Source organism: Malaya genurostris, chromosome 1 (assembly GCF_030247185.1).
Source record: "Malaya genurostris strain Urasoe2022 chromosome 1, Malgen_1.1, whole genome shotgun sequence".
Taxonomy (NCBI): domain Eukaryota; kingdom Metazoa; phylum Arthropoda; class Insecta; order Diptera; family Culicidae; genus Malaya; species Malaya genurostris.
Window position 1 is genome coordinate 67,717,681 of NC_080570.1, and position 14,083 is coordinate 67,731,763.

General features: G+C 35.9%; 1 protein-coding gene across 2 annotated transcripts in view; it reads left to right on the forward strand.

Moving 5' to 3' along the window:
• Positions 1 to 14,083, forward strand: part of LOC131440359 (growth hormone secretagogue receptor type 1) — a 301,813-nt gene that overhangs the window by 255,466 nt on the left and 32,264 nt on the right. Inside the window, exon 5 of one of the 2 annotated variants that reach the window (XM_058611610.1) lies at positions 3,742 to 5,038. The exons of the other annotated variant lie outside the window; for it this stretch is intronic. Within the exon in view, the coding sequence (XP_058467593.1) occupies positions 3,742 to 4,864 (1,123 nt within the window). The 3' untranslated portion in view covers positions 4,865 to 5,038. Of the gene's footprint in view, positions 1 to 3,741; positions 5,039 to 14,083 lie in introns of those variants that run through there. 2 annotated transcript variants of the gene reach the window in all.

The window sequence follows — 14,083 nt, forward strand, 5'->3', positions numbered from 1 at the left end:
AGCCATTCTGGAAGTGGAGGAAAAATTCCTTAATGCCCTGTGAACATTTTGCTGGTGAATTCTCTCTTGGGAATTTTTAACTTTTATTGTATTTCTATATCGTCTGTGAGTTTAGTGATAAAGCTGTAAGCAACTACTAGACAAAATGCCCCCCGAAGAGACCAGTAAAAAATATTAATGGCAAGTTAAATTCAAATAACTGAATAGTTGGTTAAAACAACTGAGACATTTTTTGCTTTCATGTATACAGGTAACTTTGCTGGAATTGTGTCATTGCTCAGTTGCTCGAATGACACCTCATTAAAATGTTTCATTTTCCGATTAGGGTGCATGTAATTGCTCAACTATAACGTTTCATTACTCATTTCTGGGGTATGTCTTTACTGGGTGTCATTGCTAAACGATAAATGAAAAATTACAGTTTAGTTAAAACAACAATTGATTAGATGTACCAAATTTAACCAATCAGATTCAGAAAAATAACTAATATTTTAGTTGTTTTGTGATCGCAGGCTTTTCTGAGTTGAAAGCAAAAATAAACGTTTTTTGAAATACACAGTATTTTCGTTGAAAATGTATTCAAACTTCAAATGTCGTGTAAATTTCATTACTTTTTCTGTGATCCGTTCTTGCTTCACTCCCAGCTGTCCTGGCTGTTGTCAAACATGTATCGAAAGATTTAGGAACGTTATGGACAGTGCTTGCAGGAAAACCGGATTTTCATTGCCACCACTCACAATTGCATTTCGCACTTGCTCTTCTTTAGACGCAATTTTCGATCTAACATCATCAAAATTGATTTTACATAATGAGTTAGAAAAATATTTCAAGACTTGATGAAATATTTCCAGAGATATACGTCGTAGAGCAGCACGTCAGCAGAGCTAAAGTCTCTATTTACAGTATAAAAATCTAGAGAAACAAAGCCATTTCTTTGATATACGAATTTTCTCATAACAGTCACTCTATGGTCATTATGCCCCACCTTCGATTCATCAGTATGCTTTGAGTTAAAATATTGTTTTAAAGATTTATAACGGTTATTAAAACAAAAAGTAGCGTTGGGAGGAAAAAATGTTGGTTTCCAATTGTAATTAATTGATTATACAATTGATTTCTGAAGTAAAGAATACCTTCTTTATCTGCTTTTCTTCTATACCGACTTTTCAAGGGGCATATTGTATCATTGTTGTGGGGCATACCACTGATTTGTTGTGAGACGGCATTATGCCAACGGCAAGAGAAAAAACTGAGAATGTGGTCGTTTTGGAAAATGTGTTTGTATCTCACCACTTCTACCGAAATCATTGTAACAATAACAATAACAATATCAAAATAATTGCCCTATTGATTCCCTACAACTTCTTCCTGGACGCCATTTTTGTACGATGAACGGTTTCCAAACTACAACGAGACCCGGAAACTATTTTAGCTGTACCTGCTTCATTTTTCAAAAGGCACGGATGGGATAGCCATCAATCTGTAGGTTTTAATAACAGCTTTAAAATAAAAATTATCAAAAAAATTAAAACTATGCTTTTTTATTATTTAACTTTTTCGGATTATTTTGTAATTATTGAGAAAAAACATCAAAAATTTTTTTCAATGTATATTTTTTTAGAGTGCCTAATCGATTCCCTACAACTTCTTCCTGAAAGCAATTTTTGTACAATTAACGGTTTCCGAGTTACAACGACTTAGGTGAAATGCAAAAATACATACTCTCTTTTTAAAAATCAGTCGTGAATCGGATTGACCTCTCCATCGGTTCAAAACCTATGGTGTGCCATACTGAAGCCATGTGCAAAGTTTCATCCAAATCGGAGAAGGTCGAGTCTGATGATCTGCTAAGCATTTCTGGAATTGCTCATACATAATATCCGTACAGCGACTGTTACGAGAAATTCGAATATCAAAGAAACCGACCATTAGACGTTTTATTCGTGTAAAATGCTTGTTTAGTAGAAGCAAAACCTTACATCGAAAAGCTGCCTAATGATATTTTCAGTTATTTCTTATATCCAGCACACGACAACTGCCAAACTTGCATAGCAGAAAAGTTTTACGAAAAGGTAGTGTTAGTGATAAAACTTTTGTTTAGAAAAGTTTTGAATACTTAAGGGGCGGTCTAACACTTTTGAAAAATCATTTATTATTTTCTTTATATTCATAGTAAAACATTTCAAAAATATTCTGTAAAATTTTCAAGCTTTTTTGAAAATGTTAGACCCTGCGGGCTCCCTTGAGTAATAAATTGTTTTCATTGATTTTATATACAAAAAACTTTAAACGCGTTTTTCTCGAAAGAAACGTTTTCCTTTTTGTTGTTTGTTACTTTGTGGAGGTTTTACAGTTACAAAATGGCGGATTTTTTCCTGAAAAATCGTAATTTTCACTTTGAACAGCCACCAAACGTTCAAAAAATTCGACAAAAATATCAAACAGAAACGTTGGGGTCTAGAAAAACTTCTACTCTATGCTGCTTTGATTTGTTCACTTCTGATTACTCTGCGCTACGAATGATGCTTTTTATCATGCAAAACATTTGAAAATTACAATATAAAACAATATTTCTGACTTGAAAAAGAAAGACATTCAAAATCGATTCAATTTCACATAACCTGGAAAAAAGATGTTTTCGGTAGAAATATTCATGAGAAATTGAATTCGCTTTCGGTAACCAAACAAGTATTCCTACTGTAATCTTTGCTGGGAAACATAAAATCTTTATGTTTACTGTTTTTGCGTTTTGACGTTTCGTTTACGCTCATATGGAACAGATAAGAGTATTTCTTGCCGGTGGAAAAGATAAGAGTCTTTCTTGCCTGTCACGTAAATTTTCAAACAGTTTCTGAAAACAAATCACTTTCGTATCACAAATAGAAACGGTGCGTAAATTTACCATTTCATCAAATCCGTGGATATTCTACGACGATATCCGAGCTTGGCTTTTCGGTGCCTTTCGAGCCTGTCACGCAGCCGTCACCGCTGTGACATCACAGCAAGCGAAGGAATTCTGCCACCCAGCCAGGCAGCTCCAGAGATAAAATTTACGAGCCTCCATTGGCCCGATACGAGCATGATAATAATTGACTTGACACAGATGGCATTTCGCCAAAAAGGTTGTTGTTCGTTCGGGACAAATTTATAGCTGTTTTAACACTTTCTTTGCGGTGAATAATTTCATCGTTGCCTTCATACGTTCTCGTACGTCCGTGCGTTCGTTCGTACACCCAGTATCCGACATACGGTAGCGCGTTTTTTTTTTGTTGTTGTGGGCTTTGCTGACCAAATTCGCTTACTGGCGGTGGCAGCTCGCTTTCGTCTTTGCTGTTCCGCCGTGCCATGATTTTCATGTTGCAATAAAATTATAAACGATCATTAAAAACAACGTTGTATGGCAGTTTTTGTCACCGATAAATACAACATGATGGTTGATTCATATTTATGGGACAGTAATGAGGCCGGTAAGGAACATTATCATGTTTGTAAGATTTTTTCAACCAATTACTGATGTGACTTCTTACATTTGGAAGTGTTGTACAGGGTGGGACATAAATCATGTACGGTAATATTATTAAATTAATATTCGAAAGCTCTAGACGAGGTTCTCATCATTTTTTGTCAAACGTGGTTCCAAAGCATTTTTTTACTTTTCTGAACTTTCTGACATTCACTTTTCCTTTTCTGTATCTTCCAAAACTACTTCTTTGCATACTCGCAAACTCTCAACCGAAACAGTCCGATCCTTCTGTTTGCTGAATACAGCGTCGAAGAATACCCCGATGGAAGTCGAGCTGCTGTCTGTCTGACGAAGGCGTCCAACATATGGACGGTTACCTTTTTCCTGATGACCATATCATTGTTTTTCCTTCTGCCGCTGATCATCCTGGTAGTGTTGTATGCAATCATTGCCAAAAATTTGATAGCCAACAATAATTCACGAATGAAGATTCGACTCAGTAAGCCAGAACTGAGTTACAAAGCACGTAAACAGGTAGTGCTGATGCTGGGAGCGGTGGTGCTGGCATTCTTCACCTGTTTGCTTCCATTCCGGATACTGACCCTGTGGATCATCATCGTATCCGAGGAAACATTCCAAAAACTAGCCGTAGAAAAATATTATAATTTATTATACTTTAGTCGTATAATGCTCTACCTCAATTCAGCTGTCAATCCCATATTATACAATTTGATGTCGTCGAAGTTTCGGAAGGGATTCCAGCGATTGTGCAAGTGCACCCACCTCTGGAACCGCTCTGGACGGGTAGGTGGCAAAGCACGCGGACGATCGGCCACATTCACAACCACCACAACCTCCTCATATCTCACAAACTCATCGATCCGAAAAAGTAGTGAGAAATACACAGTATCTTTGGACGATTTGCGCTTCCAGCAGCTTCAGAAGGTTCAACCGAACGAACGCCTAATGGAGGCAAAAGTGTCCTGTGTCACCTCCGGCAGCACCAGTGACGATGAGGAACCCTTCCAATTGAGTCGATTCTATCGGATCGATCTACTCAGACAGTATTCAACTCCACTGTTACCCTGTGACCAGGATGGCCAGACAACGGCGACGACGGCTCCACTGCCGACAGGGATCAATAACAACAAATCAGTCGAATGTTCGGTCAAACGTGAATTCAATGTTACTTTCAAGGAAACCGAAAGTAAGAATGAGCCGCCAGAAAGTGATGAGAGCGAGAGCGGTGGCGTTATCACAGCCCGGCATAATCCGTCTAATCCTTGGAAATTGAAATTTAGTCGACAACTGCAGCACAGTAAAATGATACCGCATGCTCCCGGAACGTTCAAACAAATGTCACTCGATGAAAATATGCTGGGGAGACAACAATTCACTTGAATAAAGCGATCAAAGCGGAAACGGGTGATGTTTGAGTGGAATTAAAATACACATTTGATGACTCGATGATTACTTCATACCGATGAGTATTTATGTCGGTTGACCAAAGACTATTAGGTGTGTTGTGAAGCACAAGAACATTGTATTAATTGAAGTATTTCCTGTAGATTAATTTGAGAATAGTAAGGTCCTCGGAATAGATGAAAAAACACTGAATTCTACAATATTCTTTTATTTGTTGTTCATACAATTTCGTTTTTATAATTTCTTATTCTTGTATTATTATAAATATTATCATACATATGACTCACTCTAACAACACAGGCAGCTATCGAAGGAACGCCGATATCTTCAAGATCATACACATCTCTTTTTGACATGACAGTTAATTACCAATAATTTATAAAAAAATAACATCGAAGTTTAATTACAACAGTAAGTATCCAATGGTACTCAATAACTATCGAATCTAGTTATAGTGTAAAAGTGAAATTATTGCTTTGGTAAGTATCACATTGATGTACTTTTTATATTGATTTTACAAAATTTTTCCAAATGTATCAACTGTATCATTTCAAATTCAAATTTTGTTGATAATTGAAAATATATCTCTTATACTTAAGTGATAATAAATCCAAAGTTTTTAAGAGGTAGCTATGAAATCCGTAAATCTGTGGCCTTTCACATTAGTTCTGTTGAAAACACCAAACACCAACCAAATTGCTTGCACTTTCACCAACGACCATTATAGAACACATTAGCTGCATTGCTAGGCGTTGCTCGAGAATGTTTTGCTAAAAGATCCTAGAAATGGACCTGCCCATTGAAATACTCTGACTATGGAGAAGCACAACATCGACGACAACCCGATTGAAAAATTCATGTTCAGACTGCTCACAGTCAGCGTTTCTTCTCAGATCTCACAATAATGATAATTTTTACGATATTCTCGTCAAATTCGGTCAATTTTATGTTTGATCCCTTTTGCTAGGAACATTTAAAACACCTTTCTTTGTAGAAAAACGCTCCTCGTCACATCCGATGCACTCCTCATGTACAAGTAGAACTACAAGTTTCCTTACAAAACAAATCACAGAATTGCTTAAGCAAATGATGTCTCAATGGTAAGCATTAAATCATGTAAAAATCACCACTTGTGCCTGAACACCCAACTTTAATATTAACAATTTAAATTCAAGTAATATGTCAAAAAATAATACATGATAAAGACGGGTGAGTAATGTCACAGACATAACTGGAATACAAATTAAAAAGATAATCGTTCGTATTAGTTGATTGCGTGGATTTAAAAACTTCACCAGCTTCGCTCCAACAATGGTAACGGTGCATTTATACTAAAGATTGACTCATGAGCGACAAACATTTTCTGTCACACAATTACATAATGCGGAACAAATGAAAGTAAAAAAAATAGCAACACACAGAATTTTGATGTCGATTATTTCAATTCGGATTTGCATGGTTTAGTTAATGGAACTATCAAAATTCTATACAGGATTAATTTCTGACATTCAGAAGGGCCAAATTGTGGAATTCTTTACGATATTAAATACTGTTCAGAGAATGCTGGATGGAATTTTGCATTGCGAAAAGTGCAATTATTATTCTAGATTTGCACCTTATTGGTGGTTTTACCTTTTTTTATAAATATAAAAAATAGGTATAGAATTCGCTCAAACTTTAGAAAAATTTTCCGAGGCCCGGAGGGCCGAGTGTCATACACCAATCGATTCAGCTCGACGAACTGAGCAAATGTCCGTGTGTGTGTGTATGTGTGTGTATATGTGTGTGTATGTGTGTGTGTCTGTATGTGTGTTGTCAACTAAGAGGTCGAGATCTCAGAGATGGCTGGACCGATTTTGATCAAAATAGTTGCAAATGAAAGGTCTCCCCGTCACCCAGAACGCTATTGAATGGATTTGAAATCGGATGTTCACTTTTTGAGTTATACAAAGTTTTATGTCAAAATTTTCAGTTTTTTGACAGTATCTGTCGCACTTGACCTTGAAAACAGAATATGTTTCCAGACTTAGATTCCGCACGGTAATAGCTATCCAACAAGCCATAGATTATTAAAATCCGTTCACTTTTAACGGAGATATCGACATTTTTGTGTAAGCGACTTTTCCCCCTATTCCAGCAGTAGGCGTTTTGAGCGCTGTATGACAAAGCAATGCTTGGGAGCTACGTGAAACACGATTTTTTATACTGTTACATACAACTGTTTCTAAGTACCAAAAAGACTGTGTACAGCATACTATTTCAAGAAATTTTGCCTCGGACCGATTTTAGCACGGTTCGTATTTGGCAACATAATCGTTCGAATATGACATATGTAAACCAGATGATGGCAGCATTTTCGAGTTGAAAGCAATTCCTTAATTATATTTATTTAAACTACTCACAGCAATAAATTCTGGAAGAACATAACACCTATATACCATTCGAATCACCGATTTTAGAATTGCGGTTCCAGTATCGAATCGTTTCTCAAAGCTCAATCGTTTTCTCAAAAAAGTCCAAATCAAATTTCAACTACAAAAATTGAAATTAAAGGATTTATGGTCTCATATAAAATTAATGAATTTTATCCGATTCTGGAATTACAGGGTGAGTTTTTAAAATCCATACCGATATAGAAGATGACACTTCAAAAAAGCTTCAAAGTTGGACTCAAAACTATTGCAATTTATACGTCATATTAATTTATGGCCATACGAATCGTTTTTGGTTATGCTGGTTCCTGAATACTGGTTCTGGTAGTACCGTGAATTTGATTCAAATACCGTAAGCTCTAAAATGGAATTTATTTCGACAACTAATGGGAAGTTCAATCGATTATTATACGTTTAGATTAAAATTCGATCCGATTTGCAGTTTCGACATTACAGGGTAATGAGAGAATAGATCTTTAAATTGCCGCTTGAATATCATTAAAATAATGTCATGCGAAATAAAACACCGAAGAATATTCATTCAAAAAACACATGCGGATGATAAAAAAAGGTATCATGTCACTGCTAGGTGGATTAAGCACGTTTTTTTATGTTCGATTTGCAAAGAAGTAATCATTATAGTTCTTTAGATAACATTTGGAGCCATTAGAATGGGTGATTTTGCATAATGTTCCGTAGTCCAGTTTTCGTTGTATTTGACAATTGATTCAATCCTGAACTAAAGTATTGAGACTGGAACTGCAACTGAGCTCTGGACCTGAACCAACAGAAATAATGAACTTACTTTACTTCCTGCTTAGTCAACTACAAGCTGCAACGTAATATATCATGTGTTAACCTTTTATATCTACCCAGGTACCTGAAAGGCGTTATGAATTTTTCTCTTTGATACTCCTCGATACCAAACATTTCAGAAACATTTCAGTTTTGAATTACACCCAAACCTCCATTTACGTACCTTATATATGTATATATGTATTGATATACGTACGCATATGTGCATATATTTGTATTTCTTAATACATATAAATATTGGTGAAGTGAAAGCGATCATTTATATGTATAAATATATACACATATATGCAGATGGGAGAGTGTGTAAGAATACATACATACATATATAAGGTACGTAAATGGAGGTTTGGGTGTATTTGAGATTATGTCACACAACTAAAAATGTTATCATAAATTGGTGATCATATTTCCGATGGCATGTGGCAAGAATCATGTTGATACGTTAGATACAACAAGAAATATTCACGATCAAAAACTTATCACTCTTTCAGAGGATAAATTTTGAAAAAGTGCCTGAAATTTTTACCTAATAGCAAAAGGCTGCCTATCATGATAACTACATTCATATTATAGAATAACGATTCAATCAACACAAATGTAGTCGTAAATTCCATCATATTGGGTCATCTTGATTTACCAAAAAACCTACCTTGATTGTGTGGTCAATTCAGATCAATGTTACCTTCCTTTGTAAGAGATACATACTTCCTTTTTCTCTTGTGAATATTCTTATGACAATCGCTGAGTTGCCAGACATATGCTGTGCCCGCTGGGACCATTTTTTGCCAAATCCGATCAATTTGACCTTACACTTCTCATGTTTAAGACACTTGCTACACTCCCTCTCTCTTATAAACCCAAACCTCTATTTACGTAATAATCGGGAAAATTTACGTTATTTGGACTTTTCAACGTAAAATATATGTATATTATTGGATATGTATAACCATGGAACAAAAATTATTAATATTTGCAGGAGAGAGATGTTCTAGGTCGCATCAATTTCCGAGATGACGATTTCCGGTTCATCGATATTCATTACAAACCATCAGAATCAAGGATGGCTTTTATCGTATTAAAGAACTCTCACTGGCAACTCTTCACACGATTGAATCAGTGCCATCAAAGAGAAACGCAAATCATCGCAACAACAAAAACCCGGCATGGCTAATTTTACATAGAATCGACACCAGTGCGAGAGCGAATTTCTCTCGATGACATTTCTGAGAATCAAAGGGTAGCGCGCGATCCGATTCTATACAGGCAGTTGATAATTGCGATAGAATCATTTTACTATTGCCGCTTATTCTAACTATGTGCATATAACCTTTGTAAAAGCTGTGTCTATGAAAATGTCTGTGAATGCTCCACACAAGGGTTTTGAAATATTGCAACCTAGTATGAGAATCATCAAGTTGAATCATCGATTCGATTTTCTGCGAAAATTGTCAACTTGCGATCTTGGGAAACTCCACACAGCAACGATCATTAAGACTTTAAATTTTTTTTAATGGCGTGAAATACTCAAAGTATGAAGTGGAGCGAAGAAATGTAGCAAAATTCTCTCACGGTTCATGCATTGAGAGACTCGAGTTCTTGTAGCATCTACTACCGGATTGAAAATGTTGTATACAATATAGATAGCAATATAGCAGCCTTTGTCAAATTTTCGGTAATTACCAACACTGATCAGAATATGCGTATTTTCGGAACGGGTTTGTTGAGTACATGTTGGAAAACGATGGTTGAGGTGGAGCTACATACCAAGATGGCGACTTCCGGTTTATTGATATTTTTTGAAAATACTGTGTCGATATTACTCGAACTGCTCGAATACCTTCAAAATATGCAAATTTTCGGAACAGTTTTCATGAGTATTTTGGAAATCGAAAAAAAAATTTTGATGCCAAAAGGCTTAAAATTGCATGAAACGTCGAGATTTAGTGTCATCTCGAAAAAAAATTTTTTGTTTAGAAATCGACTTTTTGGAAGTCCCAGAAAGTTGATTTTAAAAAAAAAAACGTTTTTGAAATGCTACTAAATCTCGACGTTTCATGCAGTTTTGAGACTTTTGGCATAAAAAAAAATTTCGATTTTGGAAATTTAATTTGGTGCAAAATTATGCATTTCCGATTTAGCTCAAATTTTGCATGAAGGTTTTTTTCAAGGTGCTTAAACTTTTGAGCACTAGAGCTTTACGAAAATTGAGGTGATCCCAAAATTTTGGCACCCTTATATATATAAAAGCGGTAAAAATCAACGTGTTTTGTCGGTTACGTCACTTATACCATTATATTTCCGGAACCAAAAGTCACAGCCATTTGGTCTTCGAACTTGATCAATGATCTAATAATAGCTTTCAAGCCTAGATTTGTTAAAATCGGTTCAACCATCTCTGAGAAATTTGAGCGTTAAAAATATCTTTTTTCTTTTTGCGATATTCTCCTAACCAGAGATCATTTTTTGTAGAAACAGACAATGAAAATTATAGAATGATAGTACTCAAGGGAGAGCAAGGATGTGAAATTATAGAACGGAAAAGTGAGACGTGACTGAGGGTCATTTAAGCAAGCAGAAATCTTCTAGTAACTTAACTTTTACCTTCTACCAGAGGAGTTGGGCTTAGGCATCTGAACAATGCGAATCACCCAAGTCTCTGGTATGTCGGAAAGTAGTGATAAAGGTCTTTTACCATTTACTATCCGAACCGGCATTCGGGCGTCATCCGAACCGGCATTCGGATAGTAAATGGTAAAAGACCTTTATCACTACTTTCCGACATACCAGAGACTTGGGTGATTCGCATTGTTCAGATGCCTAAGCCCAACTCCTCTGGTAGAAGGTAAAAGTTAAGTTACTAGAAGATTTCTGCTTGCTTAAATGACCCTTCTATAATTTCACATCCTTGCTCTCCCTTGAGTACTATCATTCTATAATTTTCATTGTCTGTTTCTACCAAAAATGATCTCTGGTTAGGAGAATATCGCAAAAAGAAAAAAGAAATATTGACTACTAAACTTAGTCGTTAAAAAAGAAAAAAAAGGTTAAAAATATCATCGAAAAGTGCACACACATACACACACAGACATTTTCCGATCTCATCGAACTGAGTCGAATGGTATAGAACACTATGGGTCTCCGAGACTCCGTTCGAAAGTCGGTTTTTCCAGCAATTCTAATACCTTTCTATAGAGAAAGGCAATACTAAAATATCAGTCAAATCAGACTATCAAGACCGTTGAAACTGCTGAATAAGTGCCCTAAATAATGCAAAATTCTACATATAAGGAACTAAAGCAGAATTCAGAACCATCGTTTCCGACATTTACTCATCAAACCCGTTATTGTAGGGGTTTTGAGAAATATTGTAAGGGGTTTTGAGAAATGCCAATATACCGGAAGTTGCCATCTTGGAATTCAGAACCACCTCAAACATCATTTTCCAACATGTACTCATCAAACCTGTTCCATAAATACCCATATAGTAATAATTTCCATGGAATGTAAAGCGGGAAATGAGTTTCCTTGTATGCGAAAACCTCTTTTTACGAAGTAGGTTTGTAAAAAAAAAGTTTACGTTATTTGGGATTTTGTTCATAAAAAGAGTTACGTAAAAAGAGGGAACGTCAAAAAAAAGTTTACGTAAACGGAGGTTTGGGTGTGATATCCTTATATTCTCATCTAATGAGAAAGAAATATCTGCATTCATCAAGAAGTACCATTTTTCCTCGAATCAATTTAACATCAACGGGCCCGAATGACCAGCCGGTTGAAAGGTACTTAATAAAAAAATTGCATCAAACATGCATCAGTAAAACTACAGCTTTCCACCATGATTAACTTTATGACCAACGCTGAGTAGTGTAGAAAGAAACTGTGCTCGTCCAAAAGTAAAGATTCTAACTGAATTTGATCAATTTTTCCATGAGCCGCTATTACATACATACTACATTTGGTACACGTGTCAAAATTACCGTTTAGTTGTTTCGTAGTTATGGTGAAAGATAAAGATCACTATTCTCTTGGTTGTTTTGAATTTTTAAGCAAAATGGAATCGGATCTCTTGAAACTATATGAAACAATTCGGATTTATAGGGCCACTACCTAGAAAGTTTTCCACTGCTTTTCAAACTACGAGAGATAAACATTTATTTTGTTAAAGACTCTTGCTACCCGTATAAATTATAATAAATATCTGTGCTCGTCATTAAAATCACTTCTCGAATATTTGAAACATTTTGCCTTAGACTCAGTACGTTATCAAATATTTACTACACCTCTTCCCCTTAAAAACCCTTATGCAACTTATGAATAGCAAGAATTACTTTTGCAGAGTTTGGTGGTATTTCTTTGAGTTGTTTCGAAGTTAGGTTGGATCATATAAGCAATCTGATCTTTGAATCCCCCATTTTAGAGACACTTACCACAAGTTTATCTTTGTTTTATTCCGATTTGATGATTCAATTCGCATGTGATTTTGAGATGAATTTTTTTATAGTAAGCAAGATAACTTTATTATCATACCGAATCTAAAACAAATCTGTGAATTTGGCAACCGTGGGAAAAATCTAAATCAAAAGTTGTTGGTAATACCGAAAACCAATGCATTTTAATTTTTCAAAGCAAGTTGCGCTGTGTTTTATTAGACCATGTCAGTTTAGAGAGAACTCTGTCTTCAGCTCAGCAACACTATCGTACGGCATCACATTTAACATATCATGTAAAATGTACGGGTGCGCAGTGTTGCTAATTTCAAGCGCACGAGTTAGACAAGTTTTTAAAAATGTAATATTAGCCTTGACATTTTAGAGCTTAAGCAGCGTTCCTCAAAAAAAGACTGTTCCAGAAAGTATGGACGCACTTTGATTTCGCTGTAAATAATTCATAAGTATTCAAAGTTCAAATTTTATTCGATATACTGATAATATTAGACTACAACAACAGAATATTATTGTCAACATTTGCTACTTAACCATTGTAGACTAGCTGGCGCATCTTCTTGCGTACGTTCCTCATTAAATTCCGTACAGACTTCTTGGCGATAAGTTTTGACACTTTTTTCTAATCTTTTTCGAACTGTTGAATGGTTTCGACTGCCGAAACTTGTTTCCTAAGATGTTCCTTCGTTAATGCCCAAAGTTGCTCAATTGGTCGAAATTGTGGGCAATTTGGTGGATTCATGTCTTTTGGGACGGAAGAGACATTTTTGGTAGTATACCATTCTACCGTTGATTTCGAGTAGTGGCAAGATGCAAGATCTGGCCAGACGACAACAGGATCCTTGTGGCTTCGAATCATGGGTAGTAGTCGTTTTTGTAAATATTCCTTGATGTATATTTCCCTGTTCATTGAAGCAGTGGTGATGAAGGGTTTCGAATTCTTACCGCAGCTACAAATTGCTTGCCAGACCATAGCTTTCTTACCAAATTTTCCGACTTCAATCGATGTCTCGGACTGGTTTAACACTTGCCCTTCTCGTACCGTATAATATTGTGGTCCCGGCAAGGATTTGTAATCTAGTTTCACGTAGGTTTCGTCGTCCATGATTATGCAGTTCAAATTTCCTGCAAGAATCGTATTGTACAGCTTTCGAACCCTCAGCCTGAGCGATGCTTCTTGTTTCGGACTACGTTTTGGTTGTTTCTGCTTCTTATAGGTTCGAAGATTTAAACGTTCTTTAGCACGAAGAACATTTGACTTCGAAGCGCCCACTTTTTTGGTAACATCCCGAACTGAAACCTCCTTCTTTTGCTCGAACGCTTAACGCTCGAAGAGTGTAAACAACAGGACGCAGCCATAAAATTGACAGATTCTGAACCATTGCGAAATGGCAGAGGTTTTTGAACATTTATTGTGGACTATCCTTAATTTTTCACTGTTTGATTGGTATGATATCTAATAATTATATTTAATATACATCAAACCATTGAGCAAGCAACATCATATT